General features: G+C 32.6%; 2 protein-coding genes across 3 annotated transcripts in view; one reads left to right on the top strand and one right to left on the bottom strand.

Moving 5' to 3' along the window:
• The window catches only part of LOC134722264 (adhesion G protein-coupled receptor L3-like), a 29171-nt gene extending 15663 nt beyond the window's left edge, over positions 1-13508 (top strand). For both annotated transcript variants that reach the window (XM_063585876.1, XM_063585882.1), the window contains exons 10-20: positions 440-615; positions 1043-1095; positions 1533-1653; positions 2556-2659; positions 3435-3537; positions 4516-4669; positions 5589-5655; positions 6280-6346; positions 8510-8604; positions 12100-12268; positions 13029-13508. In XM_063585876.1, the coding sequence (XP_063441946.1) occupies positions 440-615; positions 1043-1095; positions 1533-1653; positions 2556-2659; positions 3435-3537; positions 4516-4669; positions 5589-5655; positions 6280-6346; positions 8510-8604; positions 12100-12268; positions 13029-13151 (1232 nt within the window). In that variant the 3' untranslated portion in view covers positions 13152-13508. The remainder of the gene's footprint in view (positions 1-439; positions 616-1042; positions 1096-1532; positions 1654-2555; positions 2660-3434; positions 3538-4515; positions 4670-5588; positions 5656-6279; positions 6347-8509; positions 8605-12099; positions 12269-13028) is intronic.
• A 7339-nt stretch (positions 13509-20847) lies between these two features.
• LOC134722279 (uncharacterized) lies at positions 20848-22365 on the bottom strand. Its single transcript, XM_063585892.1, has one exon. The coding sequence runs from the start codon at positions 22099-22101 to the stop codon at positions 20938-20940; it is 1164 nt and encodes a 387-aa protein (XP_063441962.1). The 5' UTR covers positions 22102-22365; the 3' UTR covers positions 20848-20937.
• Positions 22366-22834: the final 469 nt, after the last annotated feature.

A 22834-nucleotide genomic window follows, 5' to 3' on the forward strand; every position in this document is an offset into this window, starting at 1 on the left:
AAAAGTGTACCCACTGACCAAAAACAAGAACAAGCCTATAATTCAGTCATCTACAGAAGACTTATCAGCGACACACGAATCAAACAGTTGGAAAACCAAATCAAACAAAAGACAGTGACCATTTAAATTTTAGAATAGTCATCTTTAAAGAACGAAATTAGTGGGATAATGTAAATTATAATTTTAAGATAACAGAAAACACACTTGGCAGACAAAGAACCTTATCGAAAATAGAGTTAATGAAGTGAATGAAAAAAATGAATATATTCAATACTTGTAAGGCTTCATTTATATATCTGTCAAAGTTTATACACTGTAACTCCATTACTCTTGTTTGAAACAATTGTCTTCCAAATGAATAAGTTGTGGGACTATTTTGCAACCATCTATCTTACTCAACTTAAAATACTTAACATAAATACAATTATGTTATTTACAGATGGAATAGTCAAAGCTGTATTTATGACTCATTACAATCTGGGTAATATTCTGAAGATTAACGATGATACGGTTGATGTAGAAGTTGCCAGCAATGTCGTATCAGCTTCAATAGCAGGAGACAAATCCATTGAATTTCCTTTGAGTCCTGTCATATTTACCATTCAGTTATCACGGGTAAAGAAACTATTCTTTAGTGTTTTTATATAAAGTTTTCTTTTCCAAGGAATGTCAAAACTATTTACATTTTCAAATTGTTCTTTCGTTTAGCTTTTCAGAAATATAATGTTATTCATATCAATTTATTTACTATAAGATGAGAATAAATATGTTGTTTTATGATGCAAGGAATAACATTCTCTCTCTGTTGTAAACAGTGATATTTCCATAAGCTTTTTTACAATTCTGAGATCACCCCTAGTTTTTGGTGGGGTTCGTGTTGTTTATTCTTTGGTTTTCTATGTTGTGTCATGTGTACTTTTGTTTGTCTGTTTGTCTTTTTCTTTTTTAGCCATGGCTTTGTCAGTTTGTTTTAGATTTATTAGTGTGACTGTTTCGTCGGTATCTTTCGTTCCTCTTTTACAACAATTTACTTTAATTGCAGACCTATGGGAAAGCTGCTCAACCGTTATGCTCTTTTTGGAATTTCTCAGAAGGGTAAGTGGTGAATCATTTGAATGAAGTATATTAAAAGGGTTTAAAGAAACAGATGTAGTTCCTATAAATTATAAAATAAACGACATTTGTATTTAAGAATTGCCAAAGAGTAAACAATCTATACAACTTTCAGTGAAATGTACATACTCTTCAAGGGACATAATGTCTGTATTTGCGACTAATTGTAAATAAAAATTGAAAAATTTTGTTTGTCGGAAGTGCTTCTCGGAATTTACCTTGTGTTTCATCAGAAATAGCAAACTTTTGAATACCAATGATGTATGAAAACGTGAGGAGAAGAATCCAACCGTCTGGCACTAACTTTGCATCATAGAGTTATAGTTCTTTGGTTTCTAAATAGTTTCCTAAATTAAAATTGTGTATCGAAAATTTAAATAATGAATTGTTTCAATGTCGTATTTATAATTATTATTCAGTGTTTATGGACAATGGTCACAAGAAGGCTGTAACCGTGTCAAAGGAAATGCAACGCACGTGACATGTCAGTGTACCCATCTTACAAACTTTGCTATATTGATGGATGTTTCTGGAGTAAAGGTACTATACTTATTAACTTGATAATTATTTACCGGATTTAAGAATGAAGTTACAGAGACACAAAATGAACATCAACTTGCCATATCTTTAATTTTTGTTTTATAAGATATCATAACTTAAACTGGTGTTGAATGCGATAAACAATAGATCCTTAAATCATAATACAAGTGATATTTGTTTAAATATTTTGTTTTGTAAAATAAAAATGTCAAATTTCAATGCGCTTCTAAATAAGAAGAAGTATAAGAGGGACAGACAACTTCAAGTTCCCGAATAACAGAAAAGACAAAATCCAGATCTTAAACAACTACACAGAAATCAAGAAATAACTCCCAACTTTTTTTCGAAAACATAGAAACCATTGTTAAACACAAGAATGTGTTCTTAGTACACGGATGCCCCACTTGCACTATCATTTTCCATGTTCAGTGGACCGTAAAATTGGGCTCTAAAGTATAATTTGCCATTGAAACTAAAAGATCATGTGTATTATGTTTCAAGTTGTTTGCACTTCAACTTCATCAAAAACTACCTCGACAAAAAACTTTAACCTGAAAATCGCACTATTATTTTCTATGTCCAGTGGACCACGAAAATGTGGTAAAAAATATAATTCGGCATTGAAATTTGAAAGATCATATCATAGGGAACATGTGTAATAAGTTTCAAATTGATTGGACGAAGTTCAACTTAATCAAAAACTACCTTGGTAAAAAACTTTAACCTGAAGCGGGACAGACAAACAAACAAACGGACGGACAAACGAACTGACCCACGGTCCTGAAAACATAATGCCTCTCTACTATCGTAGGTGGGGCATAAAAACAGTAAAGCATTATCATGACTATCTCATAAAAGTACTGAAAGGCTAAAGAAAAGTACATTATATTTATTTATTTCAGCTGACAAACGAACACACACAATTCCTGAGATACATTACTTTTGTTGGTTGTATCATCTCTATTGCTTGTTTAGCATTGAGCTGGATCACATTTCAATGTGTCAGGTAAAATCAATCATATATCTATCAATAGTTATCAAAGGTACCAGGATTATAATTTTGTACGCTTGACGCGCGTTTCGTCTACACAAGACTCATCAGTGACGCTCATATCAAAATATTTTCAAAGCCAAACAAGTACAAAGTTGAAGAGCATTGAGGATCCAAAATTCCAAAACGTTGTGTCAAATACGGCTAAGGTAAACTATGCCTGGGAAAATCCTTAGTTTTTCGAAAAATTAAAGTTTGGTAAACAGGAAATTTATAAAAATGACCACATTATTGATATTTATGTCAACACCGAAGTGTTGACTACTGGGCTGGTGATACCCTCGGGCGACACGTCCACCAGCAGTGGCATCGACCCAGTGGTGGAAATAGTTATCAAAGGTACCAGGATTATAATTTTGTACGACATACGCGCGTTTCGTCTACATAAGACTCATCAGGGACGCTCATATCAAAATATTTATAAAGCCAAAAAAGAACAAAGTTGTGCCACATACGGCCAAGGTAAACTATGCCTGGGATAAGAAAATCCTTAGTTTTTCGAAAAATTCAAAGTTTGGTAAACAGAAAATTTATTGTCAAGCTTTTTGTGCTATAAAGTAATGTTCAAACCAGACCGGTATCAATTTCTTTTTCGAGTATGTAGTGTTTTTCTTTTTTCATTTTTAATTTATCAGTAGTCGTTCCGTTCCTACTGTGTTACGAAAATGTCAATCAACAATAGCCGGCCAGATCACATCTCAATGTATCATATAATTTTGTTTCATTTTAGATCTCTGGATGGGGAACGAAATTCCATTCACAAAAATCTTGTATTTTGTCTATTTGCTGCCGAATTAATATTTATAGTCGGCATTGACAGAACAGATGATAGGGTAAGTAAATATATATATCATATTATATATATATATATCATATTTGATAATGCATAAACATATATTCAAACAGAACAGAAAGTATAGATAAACCGTTGATACCGATCTAAAAGTAAAACTGGATGTATCTTTTTTGTACTATTTTCTAAGAAATATTGATCTGTCAAAAGTTGAACGAATACATTTTAATTTGCATTTTATTTTTCATGGCCACAGCAACGAAGTTGTCGTTGCCATATAGTTTAACCCTTGTCCGAAATCCCGTAATTCCAAAATTCGGTCATTCTGTCATTCCACAACAAACCATTATACTGAGTTATTTTCTAAACGCCTTCAGATATTGAGCTGAGTTTTGGAATGTGAGTTAACCATGATGAGTTACAGATCAAGTTTAAGTTTCGATCCGCTCTGCTAATTTTGGCCGAAATTACTTGCTTTGGACTTTTGTTAAATTGTCGAAAATCACAGTTGTACAGACTTTTGTTCAAAACGCTTTCAGATATCGGGCTGATTTTTGGTATGTGAGTATTTCATGATGAGTTACAGATCAAGTTTAAGTTTCGTTCCGCTCCGCTATTTTTTTGCCAAAATTAATGGTTTACAACTTTGAAAATTGTTGACAATCATAGTTGTACAGACTGTTTTCTATATGCCTCCACATTTGAGCTGAGACTACCATCATTTTTGTGTCCACATGTGTTATTGAAATTGAAGATTTTTCAATTTTTTGAGACGGGGCCATTCGTGTCGCTTTGACACTTCTAGTTTATATTTTACGTCATTTGATCCCTTTGATTTGATTTTGAATCATGATTTCATAACTAAACGCACAAACAAATCTTAAATTTTTATACAAATATTGAAGCCCCTAGATTCTAACAGTGTAGACATATGATAAACTTGTTTTGACACATTGCACAAATATCCTAAATGCCTTTTATTATTAAAATGATCCCAAATCTTTTTGTGTTATTTCAGGTTTCATGTGCAGCTATTGCATTGCTCCTTCATTTCTTTTTTCTGTCATCTTTTATGTGGATGTTGATGGAAGGTGTCCACATTGTAGTTCTTCTCCAACAAGTCTTTGATGCTGCCAAGAATAATATGAGATATTACTACCTCGCAGGATATGGTGAGTATAATACCAACAATGAAATGGAATTTTCTGCGACTGTCATACAAGTGAGAGGTTTAGCTTTAAAACCAAGTTAATCAACGATTTTCTACATAAGGAAACGCATGTATACTACATAAGTATGTTGCACTTTAGTGTTTCTGTTATAGTTGATCTCTTTCCCTCGGGTTTAGTTTGTAACCCAGATTTGTTTCCCTCGATCGATTTATGATTTCGAACAGCGGTATACCTTCGTTTCCTTTATATTCCAAGTCGAGACATATTTTCCGTTCGTTTGATGTGTTTAGGCTTTTATCAATGACTTTCCGATTCGAATTTTCATTAGAGTTTGTTCTTAAAGTTATTTTACTTTTTGTTACTTATGACTTCGACGCTCAGCAATGGTTGATATATAAGTGATAGTTCTTGTATTTTAAAAGAGAAAAATAACATTTGATCTATCTGGCTAAGCAAACGCAGAATAGGTGTCAAAATATGTTTATATTATCACAATTGAAAACACACTATGACATCAAAAGCTAACACACTTTGTTTATACAGAAGATTATTTACAATTATAGGAGAATTATACGTAACTGTGAAGTGAAAATAACAGTAATTGATTCTATATTTGGTGCTTACGAACATGAGACACCTTTCTAGATACACCTTCACCAGGAATTCTCACGCTCTAAAATGTGACCGCGTTTATAGCCAATTAAACGAGAAAAATATCAGTGAAGATAATTTTGTTACCATGCCGTCTTTTTGAATCTGTCAAGATGACTATAGTTGCTGGAACTTTATTCCTAATACGGTCGCTGTACAAGCACTCATGACAATTTCCTTTTGCTGTAGACATTATTTACATCCGACGACATTCTTACTCATTTCAGATCAATACTTTTATAATTCATATACTGTATTCTCATTTTAGGAGTATCGATTACAATTGTTGGTACAACAGCTGGTATAAATTTCAAGGCATATGGAACTGAAGATTTGTAAGTACAATAACAAGAAGCTAAATAATCAAGTAGAATAAACAATGTACTGTGGATTCATTAATATTCGTCGGATACCAATTTTCGTTGATTTCGTGGGTACAGGAGACCAACGAATTCAAATGTTCAACGAATAACAAATTTTCTAAAGTAATTAGTGTTGACTTTGCCAAAACCACGAAATTAAATATCCACGAATATGTAAGTTCACCTCAAACCACGAAAATTGATACCCACGAAAATAAATGAATCCACAGTATCTGATTTGTATACTAGTATGGTATATTTTTGGTTTAAATGAAAACATACATTCAAATACTCTTCGGGATCACTTTTCAATAGATTAGCGGAATAAATCCAAGAATTGAGAAAAAAAACCCACTTCATAGTCATAGTTACATGTTTTGACTAAAACTGATAATGCGAGGTAAAGAAGTCAAAATAAAAATCTTAAAAGTTTCTTACCTGTTCTGTACAAAATATTTGAACGTTGATAAACTTATCAATAATACCACATCTTTTTGACTTAATATACATTTTTGACTGAGATTTGAAATTATTAGTGTCAAACTTTCTATATTGAGTATGTAAACAAAAATATTAATTAAAGTCCATCTACTTCAGCTGCTGGATAACTACAGACCAATGGTTCATTTGGAGTTTCACGGGACCGGTTGCTGTGATATTGATAGTAGGTTTTGATTGATATTGTCATTATTATAAGTGTATACATACCTTTATTTTTATTATACTCGCTTTAAAAAAAGGGGGGTATACTGTTTTACATCTGTCTGTCAATCCGTCTGTCCCATGAATATTTTTCGTCGCATTTTTCTCAGGAACTACAATACAAGGATTTCTGAAATTTGGTTTCAGGGTTTATCTCAGTCAGCTATACCGTGTGATGCGTTTTCAGATTGATCACTTGACAACTTCCTGTTTACCGAACACTTGTATGATTTTACACATGATAGCCAAGTTGAAAATTTTCGTCACATTTTCCTCAGGAACTACAATACAAGGATTTCTGAAATTTGGTTTCAGGATTTATATAAGTCAGCACTTTTTGTGCTGACATGAATTGTCATAGTTATGGTTATATTTATGAATTTACTGTTTACAAATTTTTGAATTTTTTGAAATACTAAGGATTTTCTACCTCAGGCATAGATTACCTTCGCTGTATTTGACAAAACCTTTACGAATTTTGGTCCTCAATGCTCTTCAACTTCGTACTTCATTTGGTTTTTTAAATGTTTTTGATTCGAGCGTCACTGATGAGTCTTTTGTAGACGAAACGCGCGTCTGGCGTATATACTAAATTTAGTCCTGATATCTATGATTAGTTTATTTACAACCATTGGGTCGATGCCACTGCTGGTGGAGATTTATTTCCCCGAGGGTATCACAAGCCCAGTAGTCAGCACTGTTTGTGCTGACATGAATTGTCATAGTTATGGTTATATTTATAAATTTACTGTTTACAAATTTTAGAATTTTTGAAATACTAAGAATTTTCTTCCTCAGGCATAGATTACCTTAGCTGTATTTGGCAAAACCTTTAGGAATTTTGGTCCTCAATGCTCTTCAACTTCGTACTTTATTTGGTTTTTTAAATGTTTTGGATTCGAGCGTCACTGATGAGTCTTTTGTAGACGAAACGCGCGTCTGGCGTATATACTAAATTTAGTCCTGATATCTATGATGAGTTTATCTATACCGTGTGATGCGTTTTCAGATTCATCACTCGACTTCTTCCTGTTTACCGAACACTTGCATATTTTTACACTATTTATATTATCCACTTGCGGCGGGGGTATCATCAGTGAGCAGTAGCTCGCAGTTTCACTTGTTCATAATACAAAAGGATTTTCTAAACCAGGAATAAATGTAGATTGTTTTTGATTTATTTAGTCAAACCTATACTATTCTCGATGCTCTTCAACTTCCTATCTCATCTTTATATGGCAAAACATTTAGAATTTGGTTTATTCTCGATGCTTTTCAAATTCTTTCTGTTTTGATACTTTTTTACTTTTTTTTATTCGAGCGTCTCTGACGAGTCTTTTGTAGACGAGACGTGCGTCTGTCGTAGAAAATTTTATTTCTGGTATCTATGATGAGTTTATTAATGGTTTAGATTTATAAAAAAAAAAGAACAGTCAATTGATATGGGTTTCAACAGTTGTGACAATTTTACTGAGTGTGGATTTTTATGGGGTGATGTGGGAGTAATGCATGCATATAACAGGAGACCCTTGCCCTGTAGATGCCACATATCTACATACCTCTGGAGTTTATGTGGTTCCCTAATGTTGTGTTTGTTAACTGCATTTGATTTATCTTATAAACGATTGATGAGATTTAAATATTGATAAACTACTAATACCTGAGACATGCACTTTTAGTATATAATAGTTTTAACTTTGAAAATACGAAAAATAAAGGTGATATCAGGTGAATGTAAGGATAAGTATAGTTTCTTCAATTCATAAAACCTTACATTGTATTTAATTTTAGAAATAATATTATTTCATGTTATTAAACAGTTTATTCAAACCGAAATAGTGATTGTATATCAGTACATGCGTTGTACCACAAAAACTGTTTAACCGGATTACCTAAATTGTAAATTAAAGTTCGGCTATTTTCTAAAAATAATTTACACATTGCTGACGGTTAAAATTATTTCTTTAATTTTAATTAGTACCGCAGATTAGTATGACACAAAATATACTTATTGAAACATACACGAATATGTGGATTGTTTAAAGGTAACATAAAGTAAGATATTATTGATGATAACACTGTTTATAGATAATGACAAGATCAATTTCATATATTTTTTTTTCAGATTAATACAATAGTTCTTATGTACGCCTTATCATTGGTATGCAGACATTCGGCTTACGTATTTGCAAGAGAAAAAAGTCAGCAAAGTAATTTCAGGTGAGAAAACGAATGCATCTTAGAATTAATAACAGGTCATCCCTGGTTTTTGTTGTGGTTCCTATTGCTCAGTCTTTAGTTGTCCTGGTGTTCTGTTGTTTGTCGTTTATTAGTTTTTAGTCATATTTTTGCCTGTTAGAATTTAGACCTTTGAGTTTGAATATACCTTTTATATATTTTTCCTCTCTTTCGGTACATTTATACCCTTCCGGAGCACCTGAGATCACCCGAAGTTTTTGGTGGGGTTAGTGTTGTTTATTCTTTAGTTTTCTATGTTGTGTTATGTGTACTATTGTTTGTCTGTGTGTCCTTTTCATTTTTAGCCATGGCGTTGTCAGTTTATTGTCGGTTTATGAGTTTGACTGTGTCTCTGGTATCTCTCCTCCCTCTTTTTTGACAACGACGATATTGAAAAGAAACCCAAACAGTACTTTTAAAAAATAAAAGAACGAACACACCGAATTCCAATGAGGATTAAAATCGGAAACGGCTGACTCCAGAATTCAATTAAACGAATTGAAAGATTATGTCATCAGTCATATGAAAATCAAGAGCACAATCACTCTCGTTAGGCCTGGGGTTAAGTATGATACCATCATAAAATATATGAGAGGACAATAACTCGTATCATGCGTACAACTGCATGGTATAAGAATAAATGTGTTTATTTCCGATGTAAAGACCCTATGACAAAGGTATGAGTGAATCAATATTAATAACAACATATGCCATCTTTAATCTGACAACATTATCGTGACTTTTTCCCTCCCGATTTAGTTTGTGCAAAGGTTTTATAAGCCACTGAAGTAAATGTTGACATATGTTCGTTTTATAAACTGATATTATCATAAAAGATTGGATATGAAATACCTGAGGGTGTCAGATGTCTGCACGTTGATTTATATTTACAAAAGATGTCCTTGTACCGATGATATATAACAACTTTTCAGTAATATATAGATTTTTTTTCGTTAAAATCAATACGTTGTAATAACATAAACGGTTCCAATTTTCCTTCACCAGATGCGCATTTCGACAATACATGTCTCTTCAGTGATGCTCGTGGCCAAAATATTTGAAATTCAAAGCTTATATAAAAGATGAAGAGCTATAATCCATAAGGTCCATAAAAGTATAGCCAAATCCGGTAAACGAATCAGGGCTTTGCATGAGGAAGATAACTTCTTTAATTTATAACAATTTATAACATTTTGTATAGTTCACGACCGAATCGAAAAACATGAGATATACAAGCACCTTAAGATGGTGACAAAGGAACGTTACATCTCAAAAGGGATAATCAACAAAAGGAAATGATTTTTAGCTCACCTGGCCCAAAGGGCCAAGTGAGCTTTTCTCATCACTTGGCGTCCGGCGTCCGTCGTCCGTCGTCCGTCGTCGTCCGGCGTTAGCTTTTACAAAAATCTTCTCCTCTGAAACTACTGGGCCAAATCAAACCAAACTTGGCCACAATCATCATTGGGGTATCTAGTTTAAAAAATGTGTGGCGTGACCCGGTCATCCAACCAAGATGGCCGCCACGGCTAAAAATAGAACATAGGGGTAAAATGCAGTTTTTGGCTTATAACTCAAAAACCAAAGCATTTAGAGAAAATCTGACATGGGGTAAAAATGTTTATCAGGTCAAGATCTATCTGCCCTGAAATTTTCAGATGAATCGGTTAACCTGTTGTTGGGTTGCTGCCCCTGAATTGGTAATTTTGAGGAAATTTTGCTGTTTTTGGTTATTATCTTGAATATTATTATAGATAGAGATAAACTGTAAACAGTAATAATGTTCAGCAAAGTTAGATTTACAAATAAGTCAACATGACCGAAATGGTCAGTTGACCCCTTTAGGAGTTATTGCCCTTTATAGTCAATTTTTAACCATTTTTCATAAATCTAAGTAATCTTTTACAAAAATCTTCTCCTCTAAAACTACTGAGCGAAATTAATCCAAACTTGGCCACAATCATCTTTGGGGTATCTAGTTTGAAAAATGTGTGGCGTGACCCGGTCAACCAACCAAGATGGCCGCCACGGCTAAAAATAGAACATAGGGGTAAAATGCAGTTTTTGGCTTATAACTCAAAAACCAAAGCATTTTGAGGAAATTTGACAGGGATAAAAATGTTTATCAGGTCAATATCTATCTGCCCTGAAATTTTCAGATGAATTGGACAATCGGTTGTTGGCTTGCTGCCCTCCAATTGGTAATTTTTAAAGAAATTTTGCCGTTTTTGGTTATTATCTTGAATACTATTATAGATAGAGATAAACTGTAAACAGCAATAATGTTCAGCAAAGTAAGATCTACAAATAAGTCAACATGACCTAAATGGTCAATTGACCCCTTAAGGAGTTATTGCCCTTTATAGTCAATTTTTAACAATTTTCATTAATTCGGTAAATTTATGTAAATTTTTACCAAATATTTTTCTCTGTTACTAATGGACAAGGTTCATTATAGATATAATTGTAAGAAGCAAGAACGTTCAGTAAAGTAAGAACTTCAAACACATCACCATCACCAAAATACAATTTTGTCATGAATCCATTTGTGTCCTTTGTTTAATATGCACATAGACCAAGGTGAGCGACACAGGCTCTTCAGAGCCTCTAGTTTTTTTTAATATAATTTTTGATATAAACTCCTGTTTAAGATATAGATATCACGATCCAGAAAAAGAGCAGTGTCCATCACTTTATCTTTAGTCAGTTCAGAAGGATAAATATCTGTAGCGTACATACTGAACTCGTCATTACTGAAAACCAATATATCATCCAATTATTTAATAGTATTATTATGTTTTTGTATCAGATTTTGTTTCGATTGGGCTTTGCTGATTTTAGTCATAATTTGTAACCCATACAGTAATAACAGTACAAAGAAAGGTCCGCAATAGGTGGTGCAATTGGAATCTTTAGAGAGAACAAAATGTTATCTAGTAAAAAATCAAGGGCAGTTAAAGTATCAAGGCAGGTCCAAGTGACATAGTTCATTTGTTTGTTGTTCCGAAAAAATGATATAAATAAAGACAACAGTAGTATACCGCTGTTCAAAATTCATAAATCGATTGATGAAAAAAGACAAATCCGGATTACAAACTAAAACTGAGGGAAACACAAGAAATGTAACAGGAGAACCATGGCACAACCGGAAAACAACACTAAAATGTAACACACACAGAAACGAACTAAAATATAACAATGTCCATTTTCCTGACTCGGTACAGGACATTTTAAGAAACACATGGTGTGTTGAATCTGGTTTTGTGGCATGCTAAACCCCCGCTTTTATGGCAGCGTTAAATATAACATTAAAAGAGTTTTAATATATATAGTCGCATTCTGAGTGTTGATGTGCTCATTTAATAAGCATTTAATTTTATTAATAAACTTGGCTTCATACACCTTTAAAACACTCGCAAATCGAATCTGCTAAAGAGAATACATAGTTCATAGATTGTACTATTTTTTTTGGTTTTACAGGGCATGGATACAAGGTGCTTTTGCTGTTGAAGTTCTTCTTGGATCAACATGGGTATTTGGATATTTCTTCATCAACGAATCAACAGTAGTGTTTGCATATATATTTACAGTTCTCAACAGCATTCAGGGACTTTTCATTTTCATATTTCATTGTTTATTGAATAAAAAGGTAAGATACAATACATTTAGATATTGAATGCCTTGCAATTGCTTTCAAAAAATCAAAGGTACAAATTTTCAGTTTAAAACATTTATTTTATGTTCAAAATGTAACTGTTACAATGAAAGCAAGAGACAAAACAATGCAAACAAAAAGGTGCGCAGTATTTTGGATAAATGTGGTATCAGAATACTTGAGATATAAATAGTATCTATAGATAGGATCGAGTAATTTTAGAAGTCATATATTATTGATAAAATAAGACATACAATTGTTATCTGGGAACTATCTGTAATCAATACGCACTAATTAGATTCTATCTAGTTGATCATTTCGATATCAATCATTCCTAGGTCCACCTATTTCAAATGAGACTGCGTCATGGTTATATAGTTATGCATTCATGTCAAAGAGTACAGATTAAAACGACTAAAGAGTGCATATTTAAAGATTGTACTGGGACATTATCATCAATAACGCACGTGTATCATAAGGTATTACTGGTTCATTTGTCTTTTACGTGACTAGCATCTTGTACTTAATTTGAGGAAGATGTGGATGAGGTACTTTAGTATTTCAAACTTAGTATGTATCATACGGAGATCGTAATTCCATGTTTAGTTTAACGAAGAAGACACTATTAAAAGGACTGATTACAATTCCAATAGCAAACTAGAACACAAAAATGTTTTCAAATAAAACAGGTGAAATGCGTTTTAAAAAGCTGTATATTTTTTTTTAATTATCAATGTTATTGTTTTCCTTTTAGATACGTTTTGAATACAAAAAACTGGCACATGTACATGTAAGACACAACTCGCAAAGTTCGACAAAATCAGCGTCATTCAAAAAGAAAGACGGTTCATATGAAGTATATGTGTCAACCACCTGAGTCAGGTGAACAAAGGACGCCCCAAATGTGTTCAGAAAATTGTCAATTTGGCCAGTAATACATGCATAATAACGTTTTCATTCTGTGCATAATCAAAAGTTGTTTTTGCTTGCGCAATGATGGTGTTCACTTGCAAGAAGTTTCTTAAAAATTAAACAAATAAATGAAACGTATGCAATGTGAAGAATGGACGAGCATAATATGTACATTTATGTTTACTGTATATAATTATACATATAGATGTCATTTTGTGAAATTCACATTTATTTTCAGATCAGATCATGATTTTATTGAATCGTACATAATTGTTGACAGTTGATTTAAATATTGCCTTAAATAAATGTTTACATATTGATACTTATATTCATTCTTATTTAAAGAAATATTTTAAGTTCGCCGATTTCGATAACGACACATAACAGATTAATTTGGATGGTATAAATATTGACAGGATTTTCTTACTACGTCGAAGACCCATTGGTGGCCTTCGGCTGTTTCCTATTGTGGTTGAGTTGTTGTCTCTTTGACACATTCCCCGTTTCCATTCACAATTCTAATTTCTATTTTACCTTTAGTTCGCCAATACAATCGATCAAATATCTTACTTTCTTTTTGTTGAAGTTTTGATTCTTTAAATTGTCTGTTTGTTGACATTTGAGAAAGGAGAGGAATATACCACTGTGTAATCAAAACTATAAGTCAAAGAAAATTACCATCCCGAAAAGAAAGACGACAAGAAATGTAACAGTTCACCAAAAAAATCACAAAACAAAAAAGATTTATTAATAAAAAAAACTCCAAAATAATACCAGTATTACACTCAGTTCTCAACATGTGACACACCCATCATGCTTAAATATTTTGCGACAGCTAACTACAAATTTGCATTAGAATAAAGAAAAATAATATTTAAGGCAATTATGTACGATTCAATATTTTACGAATAATTATTGATTTTCTTTATTCTAATGCAAATTTGTAGTTAGCTGATTTTACGAATGTTGTCAAGTTTATCTATAAAACTTATTTGCTAAATTTCAAGTCATCTACAATTAATTTGTTAACAGATCAAAACATGCTCCCTGTGTCACTGCAACTAAACGTATGATTTTTTTATTATATAGTAATAAGTTTCTAAAAAAGTTAAGGGTTTTATATTAATTTGTCCAAAAATTATAAAATAAACTTAAAATATATTTGATTACTATTACATGTATAATAATTATTGATTTTCTTTATTCTAATGCAAATCGATGAAGTCTGATTCTTTCTAAAAAAAACAATATCTGGTTAAAAATTTCAATACTAATTTTTTAAAAGGTTCTAAGGAGACCATCTCTAATAAAGCACATATCAAGTGCTGCTAAGAAATCGTTTTGATTTTGTAAGTATTGACGAAGTTGCCAACAGGGATGTATTTGTTTGACACACGTGCTACATTGAGATTACTCTCTCTGTTTGTTAATAATAGTCAATCAAAATCAACAGGTCTCATTAGCAACTAAACATGAATACTGGTTCTGAATATCTTAGTTTTGTCTTTATGTTTTTGCTTACTTTACACCAACCAGTTTGCTGCTCAGAAATCGTTTGATATTTTGTAACTATTGACGAAGTTACAAACAGTACTATAGTGTTATTACTCTCTGTTTGCAAATAATAGTCAATCAACACCATTAGATCTCATTAGCAACTATTCTAAATATGACTACTGGCTCTGACTATTTTAGTTTTGTTGTTATGTTTTTTTTAATACTTTGAACTAGAAACCTGACAAATATAAATGTATATTTGCGTTATAAAAATGTCATATAACCAATCATTCGTTTTTTGACACAATTTTCTACATGAGAGGGTGTCTGTGCCAAGTCAAGAATATAGCAGTTGTTGTCAGTTCAGTATTTTTGTGATTTTACTTTTTTGTGTAGTTCTTCAACTGCTTTAGGCACTTGTTTAGGCACTTGTTTAGTTTGTCTGATAATATTTAATTAAGTTTAAACTAATTGGTCTCAAAAGAAAAATATTAACCGTTTTTTTATCAAAAATTTCCTCGTACCAAAATTTATGACAAAGACATACTTAATGTGACACGAGTCAGATGAAAGTGACACGACTTGTTTTAAAGCTGCTTTCTTCGTTCTTTTCTGGTGTAATCATTTCCTTTGTAAACGGATGAAGCTAATTTTATCTTGCATAGAATCGGACTTTTTTTTATCTGTTCATAATAAGGTACATTATGAGATAAAAAGAACCAACAGACGCAGGCGCAATACAAAATGCAAAATGTAAACATAAAAAAATACATACATGAAAAAAATTCCAACTTCAAAAAGTGCCTAAATTCTTTATTAACGTTGTGCCTTACGGCTCATCAGTATAATCGAGTACATGTACAGTGTATACATATGGCATATTACCTATAAATTATGATTAGGGAATAAAGGATTTGTGAAAAAGGTTACAATTCGCTTATATTTAACTTTATTAAATAAGTTTTGTTTACACTTCAAGTTAATAGTTGTTAGAGGGGCGTGGAAACTATTTAATTCTCATACTGTAACTTTTGAAATTATGAATGGTACAATAGATATTTGCATAGGCAACCACCTGAAACCATGACACACGATCAAATGTTTATTTCTTACATCATTTGTTGAAAATAGAAACATGTATAATTTCACATAAGCATTTATTTTCTAAAGCCATTTGACCTTCGATTTAAAGTACCAGTTTTTAACACGGAATAAACGAATTAAAATGTTAATCCTTATTTTGTTAATTGTAAAGGTCTCAAACAATGTACGAGAGTTTAGTATTAAACAAAGGCATTTTCAAAATGCGGGATTGATGCTATGATACTGACACTAAACAATTGAAATCAACTGACTTCAAAAGAATTTTCTCAGCTATTATGGTTACCACATGTCAAAATTATAAAAGGATTTATAAGATTTATAAATTGTCGCAATGCTCTTTTGTTTTGACACTGTTTGAAGTTATCGTACACTAGCTGAATCGGTCAATATTTTTGCGCATTTAAGGCAGCAACCATTTGATTTTCGGGGGGGGGGGGGGGGGTATGGTTTTTTTTGGAGTTTCCAGGTTGGTGAAAAAAATAATTTGTTTTGGACCCTGAGAAAAAAAATTTGTTTGTTTCACCCTCAGCTGCCACTATATGTAATGCTAAAATTGAAAGAAAAAAATTGTTTTTGGTTTGTTGCTAAAAAAATAGATTGTTCTTCGCCGAGGGCGAAAAAAAAATTTGCACAGAAAAAAAAAACATAGCCCCCCCAGAAAATCAAATGGTAGCTGCCTAAACTGATAATCAAATCGTGAAAAATCAGCACGGAGATGTCAACTAGAAACCAAAGTTATTATCTCTGGCTAGCCATGCAACCTTCAACAATCCCGATTAAGTAAGCAATAAAAGACACTGTAGGCAAATATAAAACATTTCAAAAGAAAAATAATATAACTGACCTCATTTCTGTTTAAAAAAAAGCAAACTAACAGGAAACAAAGGACAGTCTCTCAAGTTTATATTCCGGACTGAGAAAAGGCAACAATCAAGAAAGGGGAAGGCGGTGAAAACATGTTTGTCAAAGTTCAACCATCCTTCAAACCGCAGTTCTTCCTCTGATGCAGTTCTGTGGGGTAGCAAAACAAAAATTAAAAAAACCCGTTAAAATCAAAATCAGTTAGAAAGCATTTGACTTCCCAGATTGGCACGAAGCAATTTGTTGCATAAAGTTCAATATTTATTTGGACTACAGATAGTATGCTTGATGATTTTACGAGTAATTTTACCACTATATGGTATGTCGATTCGGCAAGTTTTAATCAGTGGCGAAGCCGGATAGCCCGGAAAGAACCACTGATCTTTTCAGGAAAATTGTCAATCTTAGTCAGTTAAGATTCGGGTAGAACGTACGGGGTTGGAATTGACAACCTTGTTGTTGACCTGGCTAGTGATACAGCTGATGAACTACTAATTAGATCTGTCGGTCATCGAGGCCATATATTTATAGACATTTCTTTTTTAATGTAATATACCTAATAAAAAGCACCGTTTTAATACATTATCTTTGAATCGACAACATGTATCTTTGCAGCAATCATTGCATCGATATAGGAGATTATAATTGCGTCATTTTAGATAGAAGTTACAATCTGAATCAAAATAAATGATATAAGCCTTTAATTAAATACTAAAAACAAAGTATCCTTCTCTTGGGTCTGTAATATTAGCTGCATGACCATGCTTTAGTTATTTGTTAATATCATATGGTTAATTAAACATACATATCACCAGCTGCTAAAATGCTTATTTAATGTCCTAATTTTCATTCTATCTCCATATTAATCAAAATTGTTTAAGAGTATATGTAATTCCTTATTTGTGTGTCTTATAATGAATATGCCAAATCGAAATTTGAGTATTTACATACATACATTAAATATTTTTGATTATCACCTTACATCTCTTTGATTAAAAATATGGAACAACGCGTACATAAGAATTCTTAGTGATACGCCACTGAAAATAACTACATTGAAAGAAAATATTAATAAAAGGAGATGTAGCGAATACGTAAACGAGAGGCCAAATAAACGAAAAAATAAAACAATAATGAATCTAGAGGGCAATATAGTCTTAAAAAACAATAGACATGTGACTATACACTAAGTATTTCAAGCTTATAATCGGTCAGAGTATAAGCTCCAAATCTTTCTAAGTATGTGATTGATGATAAATTCAACAAAAACATATCAAAGATCTGATATTAAAACCCAATTTCTTCTAAATAACGAAAAACGTTTTTTCTCTGTGTTTATGACGTCTTTACACTAAATATATTTGTTTGTCATTAGTTGTTATTGACTTTGAACTAGTTGTCAGTAACTGCGAGTACTCTCAGTTCTGTTCTTAGTGTCTTTTTGATGTTGGGATGTACAAATACCCTGCCACGTCCACTCTACGGTGTTGTTAGATTTATTTCTATTCCGTAATTCGTTTCCATCTGATGAGTTAAGCCTTTTCAACTGATGTTTATAGTGTATTCTTATGTAGTACTGTTACACAACTGTCACAGGTTATGGGAGGATTGGGCGCCCTCTAACATTTCACACCGACACATTCTGTATGTGCCTGTTCAAAGTCAGGAGCCTGTAATTCAGTTGTTGTTGTAAGTTGCTGTATTACATATCAGTTTTCCGTTCACCATTTTTTACAAAAATCAGCCGATAAAATAAAATAAAAAAAGATATGGCATGATTCTCAATGAGACAACTATCAACAAAAGACCAAAATGACACAGACATTAACAACTATAGGTCACCGTACGACCTTCAACAATGAGCAAAGCACATACCGCATAGATAGCTATAAAAGGCCCCGATAACACAATATAAACAATTCAAACGAGAAAACTAACGGCCTTTATATTTATGTAAAAAAATCAACGAAAAACAAATATGTAACATTTAAACAAACGACAACCACTGAATTACAGGATCCTGTTTTACATGTTTCATTTTGGGCCCTACATATATTTTAAGTGACTATGCGGCATGGGCTTTGTTTATTGCTGAAGGACGTACGGTTACATATACATTTTTAGTTGTTAATTTGTGCCAATTAGAGTTGCCTGAATGGCAATCGTACCATATCTTCTTTTTTATAAGATAAGACATACATAAACTTCTGACACGAGGTTTCTGACTTTGGCCAGGCACATATAAACCATCTCTGAAGTAATCTAAAGTTATCCTCATTTTTATCAGTAACAAGAGTAGATTGGTAAAGAAAATTGACAGTTATCAAATACCATTTTACAAGACAATGAAGATTATACTTAAGAAATCAAATAATAACGAATCAATACTAAATATTAAAGCTTAGGTGACGAAGGAGATATCATAATGTCTATTGTATGCGCAAGTGGAAAAAGAGGGAGGGTGTCGTGGTAACGTTTCTTGATTGCGGAAGGTTATGAACTTACTCAGTAGCGTTCTTGAAATACGTTTATATATAAATAAACCAAAACGAATACATCTAAGGATTTAAGTACTTATAAGTGACAGCAATATAAGATATATTATAGATCTTTGATTCCGTTATCCACATAAAATATAAACAGGCGAGTCGAAAGGAATATTAAAACAAGAATAAAATGAGGAAGGGTATCAGGAGTGGTAAACCGTTTCTGCTCCGCATGGTATCAACCACAAGACGGACTACCCAGTGTTCAATATTTTGATGGATCTATGACACGCCATGATAAAAAAATACAAGAGCACTTGAGATCACCCCGATTTTAGTAGGATTCGGGTTACTCAGTCATTGGTATTCTATGTTGTGTTATTTATACTGTGGTATGTCTTTTGGACGATTTTAGTTTTTACTAGGGTATCGTCAATTTATTTTTTGAATGATGATATTGAATGTCCATATGGTATCTTTCGCTTCATTTTGCAAAGTAATTCGTGAAACAAGTGTTGTGCATAAAATTGGTGCCTGGTCTACGAATACTTCTCCTGCTGTGTTATAATTAGGATTTTTAATATTGAATTTTCTTTAATATTTCAATTTGTTTTCCCTCGATCTTTTAGATGTTGATATTCTTATCGATACTTTCTTACATTTACTGTAATTCAAACGTGTTCTCTACTATGAACGCTTATAAATGCTGCCCCGTCTACTATAGAAAATGAAATTAACGATCAGCAAGTTTACAAACGGTCGCTTATCATTAGATATGTCTAATAATGTAATAGGGGAAAATGAATTGAAATCTAGTAAAATAAATAATACATAAAGCTGTGTGTGTGTGCGCACAAAAAAAATATTTTGTTATTTTGTTTTCAAATTTTACGAAACTATCAAATTGTACGCTGCATGCAAAATGTGTTTACTGTATCAAGTTTGAGTGCTGATATTTAACGTGAGTACAAATGTCAAGAACAGAAAATCAGTTTGAAAAACGAAATAAGAAGAAAAAAACTCGAACAAACATGAATTCCCAGTTGATAAATTAGGAAATTATTTAAAAACTAATATTCAGACGTCCTCCTTTAAAGTTGACTTTTATATCAGTTTGGCTCTTCTTTTGAGTCCCATTTTATCATAATATTATGCACCTCATCTTTGTATGTTGTTTATACACCCCTAACTATCAAAAGTTTAGGTCAGAGTGCTGCGGTTAAAACTTAATCCAATAAAAAGCTATCCGGACGTACAAATTTATTAAATGTTCTTTATAATTCTCCTTGTAAATTTTAATTACTATAAAAGAGAGACGAAAGATACCAAAGGCACATTCAAACTCTCAAGTCGAAAATGAACTGACAACGTCAAAAGAAAAAGACCAACTGACACATAGTAGTACATGAACCACAACAAAGAAATCCAAAGACTGAGCAGCAGTCTTTATAGTCACAGACAAATATCAACCATAAAGTGCCTGGAATTTTGTAGAAACAAGTTCATTAAACGATAGTATTACTTCTTTTCACGTATTGTTTGTTTATGACTTCATTTCAAGTATTGTATTTTTTCATGTATCAACATCAACGCAAATTCAGAGTATTTTCACATAATTCATAATCATTTTTGTACCTACAAACATACCAGTACACATATTTGTTTATATCGGGATCATGTAAATAATCATATTTAATGAGAAAGACAAATGAGTATCATTTGAATAAAATTTAATAGCATCATATTACACATTACAATTTTTGTATAAATATTGCACCTTCCCTTAAATTTTGTACATATAAATCAACATAGTGCATATACTTTAGAAGTATATGATTGTTTTCCTTCTTCTGTCATACACCCAACCCACAAAAACCCTTTTTGGTCCACACACACACTCAAAGGGGGACTAATACCTATCTTATTAGTGTTCAAATATTGAAGCAAAATGCCTGTTTTATCCAGGATATGGATAGCATAGTCACTAGGATCTGCAACAATGATACAACCGTTATTGTCACAAGCTATACTCATTGGTATAAAGTCATTACAATGCTGGCTTGGATTTCCATCATATGTAAACTTTAAATTTCCTTCTTTATCAAGTACAACAATTTGTCCGAGGTACACCCCTGTTCTATTAACGACGCAAATATCACCATTTACATTTTCAGTTACTCTGTATGGTAAAATGAAAAGTTTGAGTCCGCGGTTGCCATATTCGATTTCCTTAATGACTTTTCCCGCGTCATTCATTTTGACAACTTTTCGTGTGGTCGTTTTGGTAACGAGAAAATTTGATGCATCAACAACAGTCACTAGTATGTCTCCCGATCTTGTTACATGAATACCCTCTGGGTAAAGGGGCATACAGCCACGAAACGTAGATATAGTTCCATCCGTTCTCGATAGCTTCTTTATTGCACAATCGCCAAATTTAGTGAAGAGAATATCTCCTGTTGGCATCACAGTCATATCAGAGACTGGTGTATCGTATTGTTCTTTAGGTTCTATTTTATCATGGCACGTGAGACTACGAACTGATGACCTGTTCCAGCATCCTACCCAAACTGAATTCTTCTCATCACAGCATATTGCATTGACAGACGGTATGTCAGCGTCATACTCAAGTTTTTTGTCAATTACACCTTGCAAAATGTTAGTTTTTAATTTTGTTGTCGTTGCTGTAGTTTTGATCTCTGGTTTAACTCTTGGAGTGTCCAAATTGATATCTAACAACTTTGGAGCTCTATAAACTGCTGCTTTAGTTACATGTACTACTGCTCGAAACCTCCGCTGGCCTTCACTGGCTGGTTTTTGAGTTTCGGAATTTGACACTCTATTTCTCTGCAGTTTCCGAGCATTTGTAATTTTCTGGAGAATCTTCTTTGAGTTCCAAGAGGAATTAGTTTTATCTGTAGATTTCTTAAAAAACGACGCAAATTTAGCTTTTTCTTGTGGATTCATTGTGATCGTTCTTTACACGTTTGAACCACGCGGTCAGACTGCAGCAAGATTTGTTCTAGGTTGGCTTTTATACGAAATCTAAGATTAACTTCCTGTCAACAACCAAACACGAGACGCGTGATATGGGCTTTAATAGAAACTATTGTGTCTGTAGATAAACAATGATATCTTAAACAAATCTTTATATATAACGATAATCCGATACTCAATCAAATATGTACTTATTATCCCTAAATTGGTTTGTATACTACATACACCTGCTAATGAATGAAGTAAAGGTTAAAATGTAGATTTATTTGATCACATATGAAATCTAATCCAGAATGATCTTTCCTGCGTCATTAAACGGTCTACCTATTTAAAGTACTATATCACGGTCAGTTTTTAAAACTTGCGGTCCGTCTTATTGAAGCTGTGATTAATTATTTATATGTCTGCGTGTGCTTGGTTCGTGTTGTAAACAAAATAAACTCTTTCGAACGTAATGAGTGAGGAGAATGACACCAAACTTAGCAAATAATAAAAAAAAAACCACTGTGTTTTGTTTCTTGTTTTCTTTGTTTCTTTGTTTATGATCAGAATCAGTTGAAAAGCTGTTTGTTCAGTTTTCGGCTATCCAAGTTGTTCCTTTAATATCATTATGAAGACACAGACAATGTACATCAATGTTATACGTCTTCCTCTTTCAAGACCACTGGGTATGTAACATTTGGATCCGATTCAACTGAAGGAT

This window comes from Mytilus trossulus, chromosome 1 (assembly GCF_036588685.1).
Source record: "Mytilus trossulus isolate FHL-02 chromosome 1, PNRI_Mtr1.1.1.hap1, whole genome shotgun sequence".
Classification (NCBI taxonomy): Eukaryota; Metazoa; Mollusca; class Bivalvia; order Mytilida; family Mytilidae; genus Mytilus; species Mytilus trossulus.

What these genes read in the sequence shown, in the direction of transcription:
- LOC134722279 (XM_063585892.1), bottom strand. Translation starts at nt 22,101, where the DNA reads ATGAATCCACAAGAAAAAGCTAAATTTGCGTCGTTTTTTAAGAAATCT.